A 24,410-nucleotide genomic window follows, 5' to 3' on the forward strand; every position below is an offset into this window, starting at 1 on the left:
CTTTAACTTGAAGGCAGTAGCGGCTCTGTCAGGTGTTAGCAGACTTAAATTGCTTGCCAAATTTCCCCAGGTCCGTGCATGGCTTTCATGTTGATCCTTTCATCTGGAATTGACTGAAAGTGGACATTTCTTTCTAAGTATTGTGAAGTTCTGGTTTAGCTTTGAACTTCAGAGCCAGCCTCATGTTTGCTACTGCTTTTGCTTTTAATTCAGCTTCCATAAATACCTGAAGGTTGCTGGGCACAGCTCCTTTCTCCGTATTTATTTGAACAATTTGACAGTATTTACAGATGATTCCTGTCTTGCCATTGCTGTAATTTCTGCTGTTCAATAAAAATAAAGTCTCAGGAATGGAGGTGCTGATCATTTTGTTAGATAACAGCTCAGTGGAAGACTGTGAAATGTGAGCGGCAACAACCCAATTGCTGATGAGGTCCCAATGGGATGTTCTAAATCTAGTTTCAGATGCCCGCAGCGGAAAGGGGCGCACAGGAAACCCAGAAGAAGAACAGGAGTCTGCAGGTGCAATCAGTCAGAATGTGGCACTTGCTATTGCAGGGAATCAGTTCAACCTCAGGAGCTCGGGAACATCTTTGACATCCTTGGTATGTCCAGGGTTTTGCCAGACTCCTTTCTTGCATACATTTTTATCTTTGTTTTCTCCTTCATATCCTTTCTTCTGACTAAGAATTGCACGCGCAAGAAACTGCTTTCTTGTTTCTGCTAGCCCCAGAAGAATGCCTCGTACTCCTACTGTCATCTTCTCCTTTAATCTTCAAATCTTCTAATTGCCTCCTCACCAGAAGTGATTCCACTTTTTCTCCAGTGTTTCTATTGCCATCTGCACACCCATCCTAGTTATGCTTGCAGATCAGCAAATGCTGCTATAACTCCCCTACCATCTCCCTTTGACAGTGTCACCTAAATCCACGGATTTAGGGTGATTATAGGGTTCTTCTCCCTGTATCTCTTTCCTTATGATTGTTTTTATTTTCCACGCATTTTGGCTGATACAACTGGCAAAAGGGGAGCAAACAGTTATAGAATATTTTTTTTAATTATTCTAATGAACTTAAAGTACAGGCTACTAACAAACAAACAGGTTCTGTGCTTCCTTCTTTTTTCATAAACATACAGCTAGTGCCTCTGTCACATACATATGCATAGAGTGACAAAAACAAAATTACTATAACCTGGAAGAGGTTAAACTTACAGAAAATCTGCCATGAGATTTGACTCAGCTGAAATTTAAGTGACATTACTTCACTTGAATGTCCTTTCTATTCTTTTATCTTTCAACTGACTTTTACCTTATCTGTCTCCAGTCCTACAGACAGAGTGCCACATTAGGTCCTGACACTACTCGCAACCTTCTGATCTGTTTCCTCTGGATCATGAAAAATGCTGATCAGAATCTAATACAGAAATGGATTGCAGACCTTCCGTCCATGCAGCTAAACAGGATCTTAGACCTCCTTTTTGTTTGTGTTTCATGCTTTGAATACAAGGTAAGTGAAACTTGCCCTGGTTTTGTTGTCATGTTTTGTTGGCTTTTTTCTTTCTAGCTGTCCAGAGGAACCTTGTTATTGACAAGTGTTAAATTAGCTCTTGTCTAATCTATGCTACAAACAGACATATTAATTCAAAATGACTGAGACCAGCCTTCAAACAAAATGCAGCCGAAAACTTCTGAGGACATCTTACGAAGTTGGTTTGAAACGTATTACTTTTCCATGTCCAGAGGGTTTCACAGCTATTTTGGGTGGGGAATATATACTCAGTATATACTCAAGTCCAGTTTACTGATGTTTTTCAGTTGTGACTGAATGTAAATAATTGGTGCAGTAATTGCTGGAGCTATTCTCCTTATGTCCTACCCGTTTCAAAGCAAGGTCCTGGTGGTGACACTTCATTTAAGGATTAGGTCTGGACATCAGGACTCTCTCTGATGGAGCTTGTCTGAAACAACCTCTGTGCACTTTAATTTCTCTCTCTACAGCACTGAGCTATATCACTATTTCTGATGAACAGTACATACACTATCTTTCCTCATCTGGAACCTTTAAGAAGCATTTGTATGTTAGTCAATGATATTTATTGCTGTCTACCTGCTCTCCTAGTCTCTCCTGTTGTCTAAGGTTTGGGTGTTATAATCTGGGTTTGTGCTCAAAGCTGGAGGCATTGGTGTTGATTGCTTTGACTTCACTTTCAGGGCAAACAAAGTTCAGATAAAGTTAGCAACCAAGCACTCCAGAAGTCCAGAGACGTTAAAGCCAGATTAGAAGAGGCTTTGCTGAGAGGTGAAGGAGCCAGAGGAGAAATGATGAAGCGCTGCAGAATACCAGCTGGTACTTCATAGCACCTTTCCCCCATGACTTTTGAGAGGATATTGAAAGGTTTTAGACGTAACTGTGCTTGTTGGGTTTTATGCATGCTCCCAGTTCTCATCTCTATCTTTCTCTCCCACAGTCCCTTCCCTTGTAGGCTTTTGTTGTGGTTAAAAATATTGTTATGTTTCAATTATGCAATGTATAGCTGAGATGAAGAATATGAAGCCAACTAAGAGATTTTAATGAATTCTGAGAAATTGTTGTTAGTTTCTAATCAAAAACCATGTCAAACAATGTCAAAATTCTCAGTGAGAGTAAATTGTTAATATCAAAAGATTTGTTTCATTTAATAAATAGAATTTTTATGCTTTGGTCTTAGAAGAAATCAATAAGTAAGCTGATGTTCAAAAAGTCTTAGATGAAAAAATAGTGGAGTCCTGTCCTTTCGTGTGCCCCTGTGCTTTAATCTCAGTAATATATGTTGCACTTTCAGGGAATGACAGGTCAGCAGGACTAAATGAAAACCTGAGGTGGAGAAAGGAGCAGACTCACTGGCGGCAAGCAAATGAGAGACAAGATAAGTAAGTCATTTAATAAAATTATTGCTTTTATTAGAACCAAGCTGTTCTTTTCTTTTTTCTTTTTTTTTAATGTTATGATCTTTCTCCTAAGATGGTTTTAGTACAAAATCAGCAGTGTCAATCCTTTTCCTCCTCTGTTAATGGAAAAGAAATAGAAAATGTGTATGTAGCAGAAAAATCCAACTGTTGCTGTGATGTAACAGAGATCAGAAATACTTGAATGAGATGTTTAGTTATCTATATTTTTTCCTTTTGATTATCAAAGTGAGAAATACTAGTCATTGGTACATGCATCATATATTCATATATATATCATCATGGCTTCCCATGACACTTGCTTTGGTGTTGCTATCACACTTTGCTGTGTACAATACTGTGGTATAAGTTTCCCACATTAAATATGTTTGGCTGGATTTGACATCTTAGCTATGGCAAGTTGATTCTGTAGTGAACATTTTTTCTTGTTGCAGGCTGAAAGTTATGATCAATGATATATCAATACATTTCACCTTTTGTGCACTATATAGTAATAGACATATAAATGTCTAAATTTATGGGAAATGGTAATTTCAAGAAAGATTTGTGCTACTAATAGCATTTTCGTATGATACATGGTACTCTTCTGTAAGCATTTAAGTTGTTGCTTTTCTCTAATGTGACCATGCATAGATCGTTGTGCACAGATACTTGCTTGAATTTTGTCTGTCTGACACACAGGCCACTTGTGTGTTCTCACCACTCCAGCTGCTCTGAGTTCCTCAGTATCCTTTAGCGTGTGTGAGTTTGAACTGGAACACTGGTTTGTGATCAGCTCAGCAACTGTGTTGTTGTCACCTGGCACGCAGCTGCAATTATCACATACTTTTTTGAAAACAAAGATGGTTGATTTGGTATTTATCTGAACTTTAAAAGAATAATCCTTCTGCCCTCCGTCCTAAGTTGGAAGAGGTGCAGATCATGCGTGGATGTTCTTACTTTGCCTTGAAATCAGCTTGCTTCCTCTCAGTTTCACCGTAGTCAGCGTAAACCAGCCTCATGCAGCAGCTCTATATTATTGTTAAATATAGATTTAATTAAAACTTAAATCTTCTAGTAAAACTCTGCATGTTGTCAAGGCCTTTCTGTTTTACCCTGTGTTCATCACTGTGGTAGGTGAGATCCTTTAGAGATCCTTAATGGATTTCTACAGCATATGTCCTGTAAGTAAGGTGTTTGCAGGTCACCTACATGACACAAAAACTTTGCAAATGTTGCCACTTAGCCTGCATCTCGTTGAAGCCAGCATGTTATGAGATGGTGACAAGCTGCAGTTACAAGCTATGTTTGGTGTCAGAAAGGATCCAGTCAGCATAGCTTATGTGCTAGCCTTGTGGCTGTTGGAAATGGCTCAGAAGGCTATGTCATTTGCCTAATTTGTTCCGCTCTTACTCATAGTTAGCAATTCATGGCTTGATTGTAGCACCAGCTTTTTGGCAGCCCCTTCTTTTCTTCATTACTTTGAATTATTGTAGTTAATAACTGTGCTACTGTTCTTACTTTCTGTCCTGTCGCTTCCCGAAATTAAGAAGTTGTGCCCAAAAAGATGCTCCTTAATTCTCTGGTTTTCTTTTTGATTCCACTGAGAAGGGAAACAAACACAGCAGAACAGCTACAGATTTTGAATTCGTTCAGAAGCGTGTTTGTAAGTGTTCTTCCAGCCACAGAAAAATGATATTTAGCCTTAGAGCAGCTCAAATCTCAAACCCTATAAAGCTGCTTCAGCCATGCAGTGGGTCTTTTCAGAATGGTTCAGGAGAAAGATTGGTATCAGCTCTCCTGGTTTGACGCTGTAGTTCTTAAGAAATGCCTCCAAACACTGTTGTTATTGTTTGCTCTTGAAGGATCATTCTGCATGTGTATTTTGCTTTTGTTTTGATAGTAGGTCATTCACCACCTGTGGAACTCCCTTCTTGGTCTAATTAGAACTCTTTTCTGCAGGACAAAAGCAGAGCTAGACCAAGAAGCTCTCATCAGTGGAAACCTGGCAACTGAAGCTAACCTGATCATACTTGACATGCAAGAGAACATCATCCAGGTGGGAAACTGCGGTGCTGGCTTGGTATACTTTCTGCTTTCTCAGAAGGCAGTGGAAGCAAGCCTTTTGTATCTTAGGTGGTGCAAATTGTTTTAATTAAAGATCTACTGCAAGCTTGTATAAAGTCTTGGAGTGGTGAAGAAGGCAAGGGTGAATGAATCTAAAGACAAAATTACTTCCTTACACTGTTGTCACGAGCACTTTCTACTGTTAGGGCATGCTACTGTGAATAAAAGGGAAATCTAACCCCTTATCTTCTATGGATGTGTTTAAAAGCCATTTCAACTGTCTTACTATGATAGTGCAGTTTGGAGAGGATAAGGGAAGAAAAGTCTTCATTTATATTAGCAGTGTATTTTTAGACAGTAGTAATTTGGAACTAGGCTGATGGACAGCCTTAGGTCATACTTTGAGTGATCCTGTGAGACAAAAGTCGTTTAACCTTGACTCTCACAGAGTACTTAATGCAGGGAAAGATCTTCCACCTGCACAGTGTCCTTCTGAAAAGAGCTGTGTCCCCCTGTAGCGATGTAAAGAATTTAACTTGCAGGAGTCAAATGCAGCAACATTTCACAGGCTCTGACATCAATAGAACCATAACAATTGACTGTGCTGAGACAAGGTCTCCTGGCTTAAGAAAGATACTCCAAATTCATAGGTATTGGAATAGTACTGTTGGAGCAACTTGTATTAATACATAGTTAAGAGAGAACTTTGTTTTTCAAAACCTACTAGTTGCTAAGGATTTAGCTATTAGATCCTTGTAGTACTGGGCATGACTTTTACATGGCACCCGTTATTGCAACTTGTATCCCTTTTGTCCAGGTTGTAGGTTTGACCCTAAGATACCAGTATGCTTGTCTAGCGTGTATGCCCAGAAATGCATGAGGGAAAAAAGCTGGTGCATAGCCACCACACAGTCACTTCCCAATGCAGGGTGCATGAAAGATTAGACACAAAGCTGACATGAGGAGCCTATGAAGACTGAAAAATGTTGGAAACATTTTCCTATCATCTTGTCCACTACAAAACTGTTTTGAGTTCCCTTTGCAGTAGATGTTAAGAAATTAAAACAAACAAAAACCTGTGCTCTCCGAACTGTTGGATGCATCTATTGAATGGGAGAGCAGAACATCCAATTCCTACGTGCAAGTTCACTGGGGAATTACCTCGTGCAGTTATTGTTGTTTTTCTCCTTCATGTATAGGCAAGCTTTGCAGCAGAGTGCAGAGACAATCTTTTGGGAGGAGTTTTGAAGGTCCTGGTAAATTCTCTTGGCTGTGATCAGAGCACCACTTACCTGACTCACTGCTTTGCTACACTCAGAGCACTCATTTGTAAGGTATGCTTTTGACATGGTTCTGTCTCCATGCTTCCAGATGTTGTTAGAGCAGCATTTCTATAGCAGAGCTGTAGGTAATCACGCACCATTTTTCCCATGGCATTTGTTAAGTATGTTTAACAGGTGTAAATACTAACGCCTAGATGGAGGGACTCCAGGAACTTCTCTAGCTGCTGTAAGATTAGCTCATTGACTGCGTAAGGTGGGATGAATTAATCAGAACAACTTTGTGGCTGTGAGTTTGAGCAACTCACTCTTAAATACAGAAAAGTTACGAATAAAAAAGTGTAAAAAAAAATTACAACTAATTATTTCAAATACATTCTGATTTTAATTAGGCATTTTAGTTCCAGGGAATGCACAGATACTGTAAAGAAATATCTGAATTACTATATAATCAAGACCAGTTTCCAATTCGAAATCTGGGAAAGAGCCATTCTCCTATGAAGAAAATTACTTCCACAACAGAAGAATCAGTGACGTGTTTTTTTCACCTAAGCTATTCTAAAATGCAAATAGCAAATAGATACTCCTGTCCAGTTAATGCCTGTTTGCTGCTAAATGCAGATTGTCTGACAAAGCCTAATTACAGGGTAGATATCTGAGTAGTTATGAAACTCATAATTATGTTTTCATTGTACATCTTTGGGAGCTAACTACCAATTAAAATAATGAATTTTGTGAAGCAATTGTTACTCTTATTGAAGTAGATCTCCCAGTTAAGCTGATTCAGTTCTTCATTTTATGAAGCAATCATTGCAATTATTTGTATTGCACCTTAGGTATATACATGTTATTTTACAAACAAATGAAAATGATAGAACCCTACACTAGCAGGTTTGTAATATAAATTAGGTGTAAAACAGTGAGATAATTGAGTAAAGAAGGTCAGAGTCTGGGAAATAGGCCTGCAAATGGAAAATAGCCCAGAACTCTTCTCACCCATCTTTTATCAGTCCAACCTGTGCACGTATGACACTGGTGCAACACTTCTATGTACAGTGACAGTCTCTTAGGATAGGCATTCTGCTCCCTGGGTTTATTGTCTGGTAGATGCATGAAGACATTCTTCAAAAGAGGGTCTTTCATGAAGGATGGGCAACAGAATTTTTGTGGCACACTGTAGGAGGAAGAACATGCTGGAGGGCTGGGGAGGGGTAGGGCGTTGATGCAAAAAGCCACTAATTACTCCTTATGCACAAGGAAATATTTGCATGGTTCATCAACTGTTAGATATTCTGGAAATAGCAACTCTTCCTGCTTTTTAAGAATTTTGCAATGCTTTATCCTTTCAAAAACTCCTGAAGGCACCATGGGACTCCCTGAGAAAATTTTTGCTCTCCCTTTCCATGCTCTTTTTTTTTAGACAGAAAGACTGTTTTCAAACTCTTCTTCTCTTTGGAATAGCTTGGAAATTGAATCTGTAGAGGCACAGAAATCAGATGCCCATATTAAGGGTATAAAATATTATTTGTATAAGTTTTAGTCTTTGTCTGAACCCTGTGATTTTCATGCACTAAGCTCATGGTATTTTAATGGCCAGAAATGGTAGTACTGAATGGTATCTTCTCTGTCTCCCTTAGTTTGGAGATTTCCTGTTTGAAGAAGAGGTGGAACAGTGTGCTGACCTCTGTCAAAGAGTTCTCCATCACTGCAGCAGCAGCATAGACATTACACGGACTCAAGCCTGTGCTACTCTTTATCTCCTCATGAGATACAGCTTCAGCTCTACCAGTGTAAGATTTTGTCAGTAGCAAAGAGTTTCATGACAATTGAAACAGAAACTGAAGCTGTGGTAACAAACAGGAAGCATCTGCAGGTCAATATGTTGTGCTGTTTTGCACACTTGAACTGGAAGTGGTGTGAGAAGTGTAGAGAAAGAATTGTTTTAATCTTTGTTCAATGTTTTGTTTAGGAAAATGTGATTTTTTTCTGCAGTATCTGTAAGTACATTTTCAAATGGAACATCATGGGGCTCTGATAGCAAGGGCTGTACGATAGATAAGCAACACTTTATTTTTCTTACAATTTTTTTTTGCTTCTTTGTCAAAACTGCTTCTGACCAGTTCTATTCTAATGCAATTACAGCCTTAGTAGAATAACTGTACATTGTTACTAATGCAAATTTTTCACTTTCCCTTTCATGTCAAGGACTATAAACTAGGCCCAGATTTTACTTATGCATACAGAGCAAAATATATATTTTATTTGTGTAGATTCCAAATGTCCTAGCATGTAAATACATTCATTAGCATCATTTTCTCCCTAGTTTTCATTTTAAGAACCTTTAATAATAAGATATGGTGGATCTGCAGTAGGAGAGCAAGCCCCTGATGCAGTGTTACCATCAAGGGATGGTGCATCACCAGATGAAATCCTTGGAGGCCATTTACTTTATAGATATGTTTCCATAGTACTGCTGGCTCTCATTCTCTCTGAGTGGCTGATCTATATGCCTATTGGCCTGTCCTGAGGTGAAAAGGCTGGACGTGGCTCTGGGCAGCCTGGTCTAGTAGTTGGCAACACTGCACATAACAGGGGTTGAAGCTAAATGATCACTGTGCTCCTTTTCAACCGAAGCCATTCTATGAAAAGAGAGAGCTGACTTCTTCTAGTTTCAAGCAACCATGGTCTTGCCTCGTAGCACTGACATGCCAGAGTCCAGGTCTGCTGATTCTTGTTCACATGAGCAGCAACTTTAACCCACACAGTGTGGGCAGGTAAAAGTGGGTTTGGTTTATGTAGGAGACAGAGATATGTGAACTGATATGATATGCATGGTGTATCATCTCTAATTTTTGGCTTTCTTTTCCTTCTTCTGAAAGAATTTTTCAAGAGTAAAGATGCAGGTAACCATGTCACTAGCTTCTTTGGTTGGCAAATCACCCGAGTTTAATGAGGAATTCCTTCGACGATCTTTACGAACTATCCTGGCCTATGCAGAGGAAGATGCAGACATGCAGGCAACTCCGTTTCCCCTTCAGGTTGAATCTTTTGTAATATCTGTGGCTTGTATTAGAGCTTTCACATAGGAATGTGCTTGGAGCTAGTCCTAGAATCTCAGTCTTACTGAAGAATGAAAATAATGATGCAGGAATTATTGTCTGAGCTTATGTCTTATGCAACAATAAGCAGGACAGAAGTGGAAGACTCAGTTCTGTACCATTTGATTCACATTAGAGAAGGGTTATCTCTTGGCTTTGTAGAGAGCTTTCTCTTAGGCCCCAGCAAGGAACTGTACACCATAAGAATTTCCCAGGGTGGAATTTGATTAAGTATGTTTTCTAGCAAGTAGCGCTGTGGAGACATCTCGCTTCTGTTCAACTTATAATGCAGCAGTAGCAGTAATGAAAAACATTTCAGACAACTGCCAGGTGCTTTGCTGAAATTCAGTTTGTGCTGAAGACTTACAAAAGCATCTGATTTGTTATTAGATCACAGGAAGAACTGAATTGGCACGTAGTCTTGGAGTTTTTTGGTTTTTTTTTTGTTGTTGTTGTTTGTTTTGTTTGTTTGTTTGCTTTATTCTTGATTTTTGATTTTGATTTGTGGTTGTTTTTTTTATTTTCATTCAGAAGTAAGCTGATCAAAGGTGTGTCCAGCTCATTTTGATTCATTAAAATGTATGAATAAAATTTGCTGTGTCAGTAGTGTTTGCTGCATTGAATAGAATTGGGAAAACATGCCTAGTAGCAATTCAGCATCCTGCATTTCCTTCAGTAAGAGGGACTAAGTTTGACTAACATATCACCTGTTGCAAAGACTGGTACTTTTCTAGAAAAGAAAAAATAAGTGCCTGAGAAATGCCTGTTCATCTTTATTACTGCAGGTAGAGGAGCTGCTGTGTAATCTGAACAGCATCCTGTCAGACACAGTGAAAATGAGGGAATTTCAGGAAGATCCAGAAATGCTCATGGACCTTATGTACAGGTGAATCCAGTTAGAACTGCTAGTGAGAAAATTCTGCACTGAGGTGAGCACAGGAACTGTGTGTGTCAGGGACAAGCTGAAGACAAATACTCTAGCTGTTCTATACGCTCCCACTTCTGACCTGACAGCTGACCTGTCACAGGGGACCCAGGTGGGACTGCTTATGTGGAGTCATGGCAGTAGGAGGGACTGGGAGGTCACTGGTGTGTATGGGCTTGAGCAAGGATGCAAGTCAGGAACTAACGATCACTGAGGGATCTTGGTTTCAGCATTTTTGCTTCCTCATAACTCCACTATTTCCTAGCTCCCCTCCTCTAGCTACTTCTTTTACCATGTGCTTAGTGAATCCTTCTTAGAGAATAAAGACAGAGGTGTCTGCTTCCATTCAGCCCATGTGGAGAACTACAGAGATCCTTTCTGTTATTTGAGAAGTCATTCACATCTCCTGTCTTCCCTGTGTCATTAGAATTGCCAAAGGGTACCAGACGTCACCCGACCTGAGACTGACTTGGCTGCAGAACATGGCAGAGAAGCACACCAAAAGGAAGTGCTACACAGAAGCAGCTATGTGCCTCGTCCACGCTGCTGCGCTGGTGGCAGAGTACCTCAGCATGCTTGAAGATCGCAGCTATCTCCCAGTGGGCAGCGTCAGCTTTCAGGTAAGAAGGGAATCCAAAGCTCTGACAGACTAGGATGACGTAGTTTGTGTATTTCTTCTTGTGTCAAGCTGAGTAGGAGTGGATGTACAGGTAGGAAAAGTTATGATGACAGAGGATCTATCACCACTTTTGATAGATCAATCTGATTATTTATTACACTCACTGATGAAAACTGGTACTTTAATGTCTAGCTGTCTGTAGCTCCTACTGCAGTCTTTGGATGCTGTAATCTCTTATTTGTCAAATAAAAACCCTCTATTATCATGTATCTTTTCCTATGGTTGTTACTTAGTAATTGTGACGGATCTTTCAGCCTTCTTTCTGATAAGCTAAGTAACTGGAGCTACTCTATTTTATTAATCACATTCTCCAATCCTGTAAGTGTCCTCCAGTTACGAAGCAGCATCTTTCTCAGGAGTAAATGGCACAATCACGTTAGTTTATGCACAGTAAAAATGTCCTGCAAGATCTTCAAGTCTGGGAAGTACCTTTTAGGTTATAGCTTCAAGGGCCCCACTGGTTTCTTTGGCCTTGTTGAGCTCCTTACTCAGTGATACACCGGCCTTTTCCAGAGAGATTTCTTGGATTATTTTTTGTTTGCTTGTTTGTTTGTTTCCCTCTTTGTTTCTTACACCGTATGAATTAAAATATAATTATCTGCTCTAAGAAATAGTTTGAAATGCAGGTATTCATTCACGCTCAGCTTATCAGATATGTAGTTTTGATCATTCTTACCCAAACTTATTTTATGTGCAAACATAGTGATTTTATTCCTTTTTTTTTTTTTTCCACATGTAAAATAGGTTTGGCTACACGCTTAGAATATTCCCGTGTGTTGATGCTTCTTCTCTTACGATTGTTGTCTAAAACTTATGATGATCCCTTCTAAGACCATTTTTTATTTATACTGTTTGCTGCAATGATTTGGAATCATTCTAAGCAGTGAATAGAGTGCAGTACCAACTTACACACTGTATAGACATCTATTGTTTGGGCACTGTTGATGTCATCTGATTGTAGTCTTTAGTTCCCAAAAGAATTTTCCTGCTCTGGTACTTTTCCGATTTTCCAAAACATACAGAGGCTCAGTGTTAGCTGCTAGAATACCCTCTTGCTTAGCTCATTCAAAGTGCTGGGGGGCACATTGTACGGTCCAGGTGGTTCAGAAAGGGCTAACACTAGTAGTACATTCATCATCCCTTGATATAGCCACAACATGTATGGTTTTTTCGCTTCAGAATAGTGGATGTGAATATTACTGAACCACTTGGAATTTTGCATTGTGTTTAGTATTCACAATTCCACCACAGTGATCAGGTCATTGCCTAGCATTATTCTTTCATAATTCCTTTACTGCTAAACCAGCTGTGTGTACTTTTTTTTTTTTACTGTCTAACCTTCTGGCCATGGATTTATACTCCCACATTCCTTGTTCTTTTGTTTCTCTTACCAGTTTTGCATACTTCCTAACTTCAAGCTTAAATTCACTATTTCTATTTTCTTCTTTTCTCCCTGCTTTTTCTGTACAATCATCATATGGATACGGGTGGAATTCCTTAGGAAAGGACTGCTCTCAGACAATCACAAATACTTGTAACACACGCACACACTTCATTCTAATTCAGTTCCTCCTTTCATTGCTCCCAGATTGAGCAGATTTCCACAAATGACTATGATTCTAATTATTTTAGAGAACTGAAGACTATTTTACAAGACACCAAGCAAGTTAAAACTTAGAAGTTTAAGTGCATCTTAAACAAATCAATCTCTCTGATCAAGATGCTTGTGTAAATACATGCTTGCTAAAGGAAAAGTTGCTCCATAGGAGAGAGGCAGTTAAATGCCTTAATTAAGGAGTAGAAACTCAATTACAAAACATTTTACTGACAGCATAATTTTGAGCTTCAGTTTGCTCAATAACAACACTTAAATGTGGTAACACATAGCATTTTTACAAAGCTGTTCAAGAGAAGATATCCTGTTCTTTACAAATAGATCTGTGTTCCGTAGCACCTTGATGATCTCTTTAAAAAAGAAAGAACATTACTCAGGCTGTCTCAGCTTTACCTGGAGTTCCAGATCTCACTCACTAATTCTTTCTGGTCCATTTCATTTAGCTTCATTATGAAATTAACTAGTATTGGTGATATGTATTTGTTTTTTTTTGTAATTAATGTAAAGTACTGCTCTGAATAAGCAAAAGCGTTAGCTCATTTTTGTAAATGAGCAAAGTGGAACAGCAAAAGATTAAATGAGTTTACGTAGGTATTTTGCAGTTATTTCATTAGAGTCCTCAAAACTGATTGTCTGAAAGGTAACACTTTACCATATACTGTGCCAGGCAAAACTGTATATGCTCCCATCTCTGCAATCATAAAATTTTCTTTGGAGATTGTCGGTTCGTGTTCATACTGAATTCCCTTTGTGAGTGAGAATGATGACTTAAAGAGAGTATGGACTGGCTTTAAAGTCAGTTTACATTACCACACACAAGGTCTTAGTATGTTTGCATCTATCTGTTGAGATCCAAGGCTAATTAGCATAGTCCTGGCATTAGGCTAATCAGCCACGGTGTTCTGAGGATCAAAGATGCAGGCTACTTGCTACATCTAACTTTGTGATGAGGTCTGGTGACAACTGGCCAAGCCTCTTGAATTAACACAAGTGTCTCCTTTACTCAAAGAAAAATAGGGCCTTGTTCAAAATAGTTACAGAATATATATTTGGTAATTTGTAAATTGCTTTTGTCATAGAGGAGACTTAGAAAATTATTCCATATTGAAGGTGGTTGAAGGAAAAAAAATGAATGGGATATGTCCATGCTGCAAAAGATTATACTAGCCCCAGAAATATGTCATGGAGATGCTTTCCTACTAGAGCGTGTGGATTGAAAAAAACATGAAAATACACTCCTGACATTGGTTATTAGAGATTTAAAGACAAAGAAGAGGGGATTCATGCCTGTGATTTTTCTAGGTTTCCTCTCACATGTAAATCAGTCTTCTGGGCACTCTTCCCATTGCTAAAGAAAATAAAACAAAGAAGTCATAAAATACTGTGTGCCACTTTGTGAAAACAGTCCTAATGGTACTGTTATGTAAGGAGAGAGCCAGAAATTGGGCTGTAGCATAGGTTGTATGAGTTGCCTTAGTATGTGCCAGGTATGCAAACTGTGTTTAATGTTACTGTCTTCAATCGGACTGGTAGCTGAAAAACGACAGCCATGGGTCTACTTAAAGGTGCTGTCATTTTCTCTCTGGATGAAATGCAGACAAATTCTCATTCCTGTGAATGCTGTCCTGAGTTTAATGCTGATTATGGTAGAGGAGCTGATACGGTGTTCAGAACAGACACAGTGATGTTAATGTGGCTGCAGTAAATTTGGCTTATGGAAAAATAAATGCATCTACAAAAGCCATGGGGGGAAGTTCTGTGTTGCTGGTGATGTGTGATGTCAATTCTTTATCTGAAATCTGATCAACAGTAGCAGCCCTCAGACTCTCAACCGTTTTATAAAGATGTCTTCTAGGAATTAGATATCTAGCCAGCTGGCAGCTATCTTGCACTCAGATATTCATTGTAAGTTCTACTGCAGAGAGACACCATGACGTTAAGTTAACTGCTTTTAAGTACTAGCAAATCAAACCTTAGCATGCAGTTATTTCAGTTTTTAGAGTAGTACCGTCCATGTTGTACTTCTCTGTTTCTAAAAATTGCAGAATTAACAACTTGAGAATTCAGGTTCTTCTAAAAGCTCAAAGAAGGGCTGAGGTGCAGCTTGAAATTTTTCACCTGTGAGTTATGAGAAACTGAAAGGATATGGCCTCTAGTTATCCCTGTGGCATAGGAGATTCAGTGCATTCCAGCATTCCAGGGAAACCTAACCACCTGGAGGAGGTCAGCTGGTGATCTACAGGAGTTCACCTTTTAATCCTGAGGCAAGAAAAAAAGCTTAGCCTTCTTGAAACGAAACTCCTGATCTGCCATCTGCAAAGATTTATGATGTTACATTTGCTTCTGAATAAGATTTAACTGTGTTCCCTCTGGCTGCACTTCATCTCATTCTTCTTTCTGTCATTTAAGTATGTTGAAACTTTTCTGCCTGGATCTTTACTGTAGTCTGTTGGTCTAGGTTCCTGATTTCTCTGCTCTGATGTATTTTAGAACATTTCATCCAATGTGCTGGAGGAATCTGCTGTTTCAGATGATGTTTTGTCTCCGGATGAAGATGGTATATGTTCTGGGAGGTACTTCTCAGAAAGTGGCCTTGTAGGTTTACTAGAACAAGCAGCAGAACTCTTCAACACGGTGAGTGAGAGCAAAAGCATGGGGAGATGTAGAGGGGTTGTGCCAGTTGGTTTTCCTGCACAGGAGAAAGTGAAGGTTTAGTGCTCAGCCAGGCTCCATGGATCTGCCCCATTGCAGACAGTTTCACCCAAGGTAAGTGGGCATCTGGCAGTCCTCACAGCTACTTGTCTATAACCTCAGTAGATCAACAGGCAAGCAAATGGGGCAGAGAACTACTGCTATGCTTAGTCACCTCCAGCCCAAATTGATAGGGTTAGCCATTGCTTGCTTTTTGAAAGACGTTTTGCCAAGCCATTTCTTTTGGTTTGTCCAGATGCAGGTTTTGTTGTGTTTTCCTCTCAGTAAAACCATACGTGCAGAACAAATCCATTCCCTTCTTCTCACCTGGGTTTCTAACTCTTCAGGTCCCTGATGAGAAACCATGTGCTTTACATGGGGATTTTGTGCTGAGTGCCCAACAGAGCAGAGATCCAAATTAAATACAGCTTTTTTCTTCACAGCTACTTTCAGAACTCTCTTTTACAGTTTACGGATTTTAGAAGGCTAAAACAAGTGACAGAATAGATTGAAAGATGAGTCTCATAAATCCCCTTTTCAGACAGGCTGTAAATAGAGATCCAGTTTCTTTTCAGAGATCATGAGAATTCATTTCTTGTTTTCTGTGTTTTTTCTTCTCTTTCTTTTTTTTTTCTTTTTTTTTTTTTTCCACCAAGGGAGGGTTGTATGAAACTGTGAATGAAGTGTACAAAATTGTCATCCCCATACTGGAAGCACATCGAGACTTCAGGAAGCTTACCTTGACACATAGCAAGCTACAGAAGGCCTTTGACAGCATTATTAATAAGGTACTTGTGAGGCAAGGCACCACCAGCAACACATGTTGCTAGGCTGCAGTATTTGGTTATGATTAATGATAGTGAAATGAAGACTCGTGAGAAATAGGTCAGTTTTCTTTTTCTAACAGAAGCTTCCATTTGCTTTGTCCTACCTATAGAGCGTGCTCTATAGCGAAGCTCTATTCTCCATGCCAGAAAAAGAAGTAAATATGAAATTGTTTTAGAGTTAAACAAACAAACAAACAAACAGCTGAATAGGACAAATTTAGGAAAAGGAGACTTTATTCAACCTGACACATGTATTTAAGATAAACAACTTTCGTGTCCACTACTTAGTATTTTTAGTTATAAAACAGAGGAAAGAAAAAACTGACTTCTCAGTTCTCAAGCTGTTCGTGTAGTTATTTTTCTCCAGAACTGTTTTACACACTGAACCTGGTCAGTTACATGTTCTTACCAACTTTTGTTCCTTGCAGGATTGAATTTTGTTAAATAGAACGGAATTTAAACAAATTATGAATGCTGTTTTGTAAAAGTCATGTCATGGTCAGTCTAAATCTTAAGTTAGGTGGCAGTCAAATGTCCTCTTAAACTGTATTTTTTCTTTAATGCTTCTAATTCACTGGCACTGAAGACATATAAACCTAAATATGCCTCTGAAATGTGGGAAGATGTAAAATTAGTATGAAAAGGGGGAAAAGGGCATCCAAGTGATACTCTGTTGACATTGAAAAACAGGTAATTATGATTTTCCTCTTTTTCTGTATCTATTAGGGACAAAAGAGAATGTTTGGAACTTACTTCCGTGTTGGTTTCTATGGATCCAAATTTGGTGACTTAGATGAACAGGAATTTGTTTACAAGGAGCCTGCAATTACCAAACTTCCTGAGATTTCTCACAGATTAGAGGTAAAGAAAAAAAAAGATGGTGATAATATTATCTCTTATGTTACATCATCCTTTCTAAAGAGCGCACAGAGTTCTAATAGCATTACTATTATATAAAACCCAATCACAAAACATAGTTTTTACCATAGATTATTTCTTTTGTGTATGTCTTTTCTCTTTCAGTTGTAGCCCTTTTTTACAGCAGAGTGATGAAAGTGAGGACCTCAGTACCACAGTTTGTAGTACATTGAATTTGATCTGAGCGGACCAGATACTTGCTCTGGTACCTTTTCAGCTTTCTGATGGAACTGCAATGTTTTCTTCTTCTCTGTTTAGCTGGAACTTTGATTTTTTTTTTGTGAGTAACTCAAACTGAGCTTTGTCAGTAAGGTAAAGCCTGGCCAGCTATGTTTCATGAAGCATATTTACCATACAGAACTCAGAAATCATCATAGTTGCTCCTTTCTTTTAGAGGCATACAAGTTAGTAGCACTGTATTAAGGACTAAAAACACTCTGGAATAATTCTGTTTCCTTTCCAGGGATTTTATGGCCAGTGCTTTGGGGAAGATAGTGTGGAAGTCATTAAAGACTCTGCTCCTGTTGACAAAAGAAAGCTGGATCCCAATAAGGTAAGGAAAGCACTACTTACAGAGTTGAGTGCTTCATCACAGAGGAGAGGGATCCCCTTGAAGATTTTATACTGAACCATTAAGGTGGATTATAGCCTATGCCATGGTAGCTGGTTACTGTGAGTGGAAATTAGATGCTCTGATCCCCCAGAGATATGTTGCACCCTCTCCAGAGGTAAGTTTTGTCAGCTGTGAAGAAGAAAAGGATTTGTAGCTCGGCGCTCTTCCAGACCATGCTTGGCTAAGTGAGAATTATTGTATGTACCATTCCTTTACACTTCTTTCACTGTGAAGTACTGTAATGGTTCTTCCCTTTTCTCTCAGGCATACATACAGATTACTTTTGTGGAGCCATATTTTGATGAATATGAGATGAAAGACAGGGTAACTTACTTTGAAAAGAACTTCAACCTCTGTCGCTTCATGTACACTACGCCTTTCACCATGGATGGGCGCCCTAGAGGAGAACTTAGTGAGCAATACAAGAGGAACACCATTTTGACCACAATGCATGCTTTCCCCTACATCAAAACTAGAATAAATATCATCCAAAAAGAAGAGGTAATTGGGTTTTGAGGACAAATCTATTTTCTCAGTTGTTGAAGGAGTCTGCGGGGGAAGGTTTTGAAATTCTGTGGTAGACAGGAAAAAAAAAAAAGCTGAATTTTTCAGACATTACTCTCATAAATAGGAATGGCATAGAATGGGTAGGAAATTTAAGATGGATACTCCACTTACTGTGGAGAAGAAAAGGCAGAACATTTAAATTCTTTTGACTTCTCATATGCTGTGCAGAATAATACATCGAGCTCCATTTATGGCTGTACTTCCAGCTGATAACATACAGTCAAAGAACTAAATTGGGCTTAGAGCTGCAATAGAAACACAGAACCTTTATTATAGTAGAAAATGAAAAACTCTTTCAGACATCAAGTCAGCAACTTAGAATAATAGTGAGTATATGCAAATGGAGAATCTCATCCAAATCCTGCTCTTGCAAGCAATAAGATGCCAATAAGCTCTGAATCAGATGTGGCATTTATCAAGACAGTCTTTCCAGGGTTCACATATACTCTAATCACACAGGGCGGTCATATTTTTAATGCCAGATTTAGAACAGGCCAATTATGCAGGTGGTTCAGGTAATGAATCGTTTCTTCTTCCACTTCCAATAGTTTATTTTAACACCAATTGAAGTTGCTATTGAAGATATGCGGAAAAAAACACAAGAACTAACTGCAGCTACGAACCAAGAGCCACCAGATGCTAAAATGCTACAAATGGTTTTGCAGGGCTCAGTTGGAGCCACTGTAAATCAGGTAAGGAATCCAAATAAGCCAGATGATGATTTTCTGCATACTTTTCTGCTCATGCTTTTTTTTTTTTTGCACTCATCTCTTGCACAGGGAGAGGTAAATCTAGTCAGACACATTTAGTCACAATGCCAATTTAAACTTTATCCTTTGATACCTAGTCCTTTTATTCTGTCTGTTTGGTAGACTTTTTTTTTTTTTTCTTTCCTGTTGCTGAAGCAATTCTCAATTAACACAGCTCCTCCATCATGTTTGTTATGTGGGTGTGCCAAGTAGAGGTGAAGTCAAGCAGACATAGGAGTGTTTCTTTTGGTGATGGTGCTTGATGAAATGCCATCTTGGTTGTATGTGCAGATAATCATATAAACCTTGTGATTTCATCCAAGGATTTTCTGTTTCTAGCATGCTAGCCATCTCAGCTATTCTGTGCAATCCAGATGCATCCTCAGGGAGCAAGAATAATAACTCTGCCTGCAATCATTATAAATTCACAATTTGCAGAACTTCATGAAACCGAAGAGAAGAGTGCCGTCCCCTCACCTCACCCTCCACCCCCCAAAAAAACCACAAAGATGATCTTAAAAAAAAAAAAAAAGGCTTCCCCCAAAAAAGGACAAAATGAAGACAAATCTGAGAGAAAAGTTGGTATTTATCCACCTTTTCACAGAGTTGGATTCTTTGCTGAAAGCCTAACTCTTCTTGGTTTCTCCAGATTCTTGGTCAGTGGAAGCCCCCAGAGTGAAGTAACATGTTGTAAGTTTTGAAAAGAGTGGCCTCTTTTCGCCCTGGTTTTATCTGACTCCCTTGAGATGGAGTAATGCCACACATGGGCTTTGGCAGTACATCTACCTAGCTCTCCTCTGAAGAGTAGAATTAATTCTTTCTCTTCTTTGTGCGGCTGGAGGATAAATAAAATCAAGTAAGGATAAAATACAATGTGCAAAAATTGTTTGCCAAAGGTAAATTAAGAGAAAAGAAAGGAAAAACATCCTGTTATGGTGTCTGTGCATAGTTATCTTTTCTTCTCTAACTTCATGCACAAAATGATCAAGCATGTGGTCTGTTTTCAGTTTTTTCTGACGTTTTCTTTTGTTGTTCCTGTAAGGGACCACTAGAGGTAGCGCAAGTGTTCCTGGCTGAAATTCCAGAAGACCCCAAACTTTATCGACATCACAACAAACTGAGGTTGTGCTTCAAAGAGTTTATAATGAGGTTAGTAAAACCACATTTAAATGTGGAATGGCATTGATAATTTCAGTAATGGCAATAACGAGACAGTAATATGAGAGTGTAATTAATTTTACAAGCTAGTACCACAAATCTAGGCATCTCATACTTCAGGGTTGTTGGTCCAGGCTTACTATCTCTGCTTTGTAAACAGAGCTTTGCAGGATTTTGCCTCCCAAATAAGAGTAAATCTTAAGACTTCAAAAGAATTATGTGGAAAAATAAGATTCAGCATTCATTTTCTCTTTTGATATTTCACAGAGATTTAACACGAGACTAATGCCTTGATTTCATTACATGGTATTTTTGTTTTATATATTAATATGTATGAGGGCTACTCCAAAGTAATGCCTGTGTTATGATGTTGGCCCACCACAACAGAGGCAGATGTTGGTGGTATGGCAGTAGAGGTTGAACCTTCCCACCAATATTTCATTACATTCTCTTGCCACATGACAGCTGTCAGCAGAAGGGAACACTAACAAGATGATATCTGACACAGAAATGCATATGAAGCAAAGGTGTGGCACTGAATTCTTCCATGCTAAAAAAAAAAATTGGAACCCACTGACATTCATCAACACTTACAGAATGTTTATGGAGACCAAACAGTGGATGTCAGCACAGTGAGGCAGTGCGTGGTGCGTTTCAGCTGTGGTGGCAGCGACCATCTGCACTGGTGCAGGTTTTTACAAGCATGGCATGCAAGGCTTTTGTTCATCACTGGTGAAAGTACACAGCTAATGCTGGTGACTGTACTAAAAAAGAGTGTTTTGTAGCTGAGAACTTGCTCTATCAGTGTTATTGTGCTCTTTGTATCTGTGGTAGTTTCCATGGAAATAAACGGGATACATTACTTTCTGAGAGCTTATATACTACATTAATGTATTTTATATACTAGCTCCCTCATGAATTTCTGTTGTCTTTAAGAATACCACCTTGTGCACTTGGACAACGCAGATGTTCTTTACTAGTTCACCATGACTTTGGTGTTGACAAGTTTCCAGAGCCCAGAGGAGCTGCTGTCTTGTCCATTCAGGTTATCTAACACGCAGTTAATGAGTTGAGCAGAATTAGGTAATACATATTGTGCCTTCTTCTCTTTCTTTCTGTCTAGGTGTGGTGAAGCAGTGAATAAAAACAAGCACCTTATTACTGCTGACCAGCGGGAATATCAGCAAGAACTCAAAAAGAACTACGGGAAGCTAAAGGAGAACCTCAGGCCCATGATTGAGAGAAAGATCCCAGAGCTGTACAAACCTATAGTGAAAGTCAACAGCACAAGGTACGGCTAGGGCAGGGCTTCCTCTTGCAGCTATATAAAAATATGCCTCTTCTTAAAGGAAGAAAGGCCGTTCTACCAGTAGGTTTTGAAACATAGCAAAAAAACAGGCCATAATGCAGACTGCTAAATTCATCCTTGATGAAAAAAGTCTGCTGACTTCTACTGGAGCTGAATATGGTATGAATTCTGTCTCTCAAGCAGCTCCATTATGCATTATAATGCAAAACAAGAAGACTTTCCATTTGACCTAATAAAGAGTGAATTGAATTATCTTGCCATTTCTTAGGCATCTGAAGCTAGACAGAACATGTATGTGTTTATTTTGAACACGTGGCACTGTGTGATGTTAGCCAGCATGAAGTCAGTGATCCTTTCCATAACATAATCCATTTCAATGCCTTAACTGTGACATAAGAGTTTTTAATTCTTCTCTTTACTTACGAATGTATGCCTCTTCACAAAGCCACTGTGTCCAGAGTGGGGAGAGAGGGGAAGAAGGAATAAGCCTCTGATCTCCCCACACATAAGATGTTTCAGATGGTGATTTGTCAGCTGCTCCTTTTCAGTGGCAGGTATTTCCTATATATTTGTTCATTTGCAGACTTTATTTGTGGATTCATTTAATTGCAGGGAATCATTTCGTAACCAGAGTTTCAGGAAGTATGATGCCCAGACTTCACAGAGCACCTAAGGACTAGCTGCTTCTGCCAAGGAAGAGCTTTGTGCCACAAGCCAGAAGCATTCAACACCAGTGAAATAATAAATCTCCTCATACAGGACAGCATGTGTGCTTTCTGGACAGCATACAGAAAAGCATTTACATGTGATCTCAGACTCCAAATCATCTGTAAATCATGAGGGCTTGGAAAAGAGGGGTTGCTTTTTAGATGCTTTTGCATTTGTAGTAAAATAGTCACGTAATGCCAAGGATGGATGCCATTGGAAGGGTCAGTGGCATGATAGCAGTCACCACTGACAGACTCAGAACTCCGTGAGGGTTGGCTGAGGCGTTACATGAATCCAGACAAGATGTCTACTGAGTGCTGAGGAATGATGTCTATTTACTTTCCTTTTCCAAGACAGCATTTATCCTTGCTCACTTGGCAGGAAAGCACATTCTGCAAGTTAGTCACATGCTTAAATGCTTTCTTAATGGCAGGGGACATAGGTACCTGCTCAGTGTCCACTGAGCTGGAGGTTTAGGTAGGAAAAATTCCCTTGGGAGTTTCTGTCAACAGTTTCCATCACAGTCTTTAACTGCAGAGAGTTCTATACACATTCTCTCACCAAAGCTCAAAAAGTAGGAAGTAGCAGCAAGGAATTATTTTTACAGATTTTTAAAAAATGTTTAAATGTAGAGACAGCTACTTGACACACAGTTGGATTTCTTCATAATTAATGTCATGTTTAGCAAAGCTAACAAGTAATAGTTTAAATAGAAGGCGCTAAGCTATGTAATTTTTGTGATTTTTGTTTTGTAATGCCATTATTTAAATAACCTTTTTCAAAGTCAACTACAACAGCACACAATGAGAATTTCCTACAATGTACTCAGGCTTTACTGCATCTTTGGAGAAATCAGCACGTAATTTATGATGCCTAATGCTTAGAATTTTCTGAGCCCTGGACAAATATGTTACTAAATAATCTTTACAGCACTTCTCTGAAGTAAGGAAATATTACTGCTATTTTGCAGATGGGGATAAGGATGTTGGTACGCAACAAGAGCTCTTAAGACTTTAGAACTCATTGAGTGAGGCCACAGCAGAGTCACAGTTTGCACTATCTTTATTGTGTAATGCTCATGTTCTGAAATAAACAAAGCAAAACAAAACACAGAAAATCCTATGGGTTCTGTGAAAGTAAGGACATGTTCCATGTTGTGTGATCCCGTGCCATTGGTCTCCTTGAGCTGTAACAATCCTCTGGATAATCATCTGAGTCCTAAAGGCCTGTTTGCTCACATTTTAGGAGCTGAGCTCAGCCAGCTGTCCGCTCTAGCCTTCAGTTTGTAGCCCATGTCCTCTCTTTGCAAATGAAACGTGGTTTGTACGTTACTCTTGAGACATGAACTATATGAAATGTATTAAACACAGAAGTCACAAATAAGTGATCTCAGCATGGGCTATAAAATTGCTTTTCTGTGCTGTGAATCAATTTTATTGTATAGAGAAAATATGGATCTAGTAATTCTTTTGGAACTATTCATTTTTACTGAAATAAGGCTCTTATGTATTTGCCTGTATTTGTAGTGTTATACAAGCATGCATTGAATGCCTAGCATTGAAATCCAGATCACAAAGCAGGTGAAACTCTAATAACCAGAGAGAGAAGGAATTTCAGCTAGAGAAGCATGTTTTGAGCTATTTAGCAAACATCTGTGAAACAGCTGGACAAGAGGATTAATTCCCAGTCTACATTTCTGATTTTCCAAATGTGAGTGCCTGCACAAGCTCCCATTCCCAAAGGGTCTTCATGAATTCTGCTTAGCATTGCTGATACAATCAACATTGGGCCACCAGGGTCTAAGAGATTTCAAAGAGGTCTGCTGATGTAACAGGCCTCAACCACTGACTACATGGAAAACCATCCATATGAAATACAGTGATGGGAGAACAAAAGCCTAAGATCCAGCACGCTGCAGAGAGCACGATGGAGGTGGAGTTAAGAGCAGGCTGGAGTGCTGCATGCTCTCACTTCCCAGACTGGAGCACACAGCACCAAATGCACGGTTGGTGTACTTTCATGGAAGCTGTCAGGCAAAAACTATTCAGAGAGGATTAAAAAAGGAGGAAAAGATAAAATGATTTTTTTTTAATATTCCTTTTTTTTTTTTTTTCTTTTTTCTTTTCATGCAACACCAGACTACAACTTCTAAATAGGTTTGGGACCTCCTTATCCCAAGATGGCCTGAATTCCAAAATTTAAACATAGGATCAAAAAGTAATTGGATAATTCTATAGAAAAATGGTACAGTGAGAGAAGTTAGACTCTGCAGTGAAGGTG

The 24,410-nt window shown here is 39.0% G+C and overlaps 1 protein-coding gene across 4 annotated transcripts in view; it reads left to right on the forward strand.

The window, feature by feature from the left end:
- Positions 1–22,183, forward strand: part of DOCK8 (dedicator of cytokinesis 8) — a 79,772-nt gene extending 57,589 nt beyond the window's left edge. For all 4 annotated transcript variants that reach the window (XM_048930537.1, XM_048930538.1, XM_048930540.1 and 1 more), the window contains 19 exons: positions 460–605; positions 1,326–1,508; positions 2,213–2,348; positions 2,824–2,911; positions 4,889–4,985; positions 6,193–6,327; positions 7,911–8,063; positions 9,153–9,311; positions 10,157–10,257; positions 10,724–10,916; positions 15,081–15,224; positions 15,938–16,069; positions 16,835–16,969; positions 17,490–17,579; positions 17,904–18,140; positions 18,755–18,898; positions 19,998–20,104; positions 21,237–21,404; positions 22,035–22,183. In XM_048930537.1, the coding sequence (XP_048786494.1) occupies positions 460–605; positions 1,326–1,508; positions 2,213–2,348; positions 2,824–2,911; positions 4,889–4,985; positions 6,193–6,327; positions 7,911–8,063; positions 9,153–9,311; positions 10,157–10,257; positions 10,724–10,916; positions 15,081–15,224; positions 15,938–16,069; positions 16,835–16,969; positions 17,490–17,579; positions 17,904–18,140; positions 18,755–18,898; positions 19,998–20,104; positions 21,237–21,404; positions 22,035–22,095 (2,609 nt within the window). In that variant the 3' untranslated portion in view covers positions 22,096–22,183. The remainder of the gene's footprint in view (positions 1–459; positions 606–1,325; positions 1,509–2,212; positions 2,349–2,823; positions 2,912–4,888; positions 4,986–6,192; positions 6,328–7,910; positions 8,064–9,152; positions 9,312–10,156; positions 10,258–10,723; positions 10,917–15,080; positions 15,225–15,937; positions 16,070–16,834; positions 16,970–17,489; positions 17,580–17,903; positions 18,141–18,754; positions 18,899–19,997; positions 20,105–21,236; positions 21,405–22,034) is intronic.
- The last annotated feature ends 2,227 nt before the right edge of the window (positions 22,184–24,410 follow it).

This window comes from Lagopus muta, chromosome Z (assembly GCF_023343835.1).
Source record: "Lagopus muta isolate bLagMut1 chromosome Z, bLagMut1 primary, whole genome shotgun sequence".
Lineage (NCBI taxonomy): Eukaryota > Metazoa > Chordata > Aves > Galliformes > Phasianidae > Lagopus > Lagopus muta.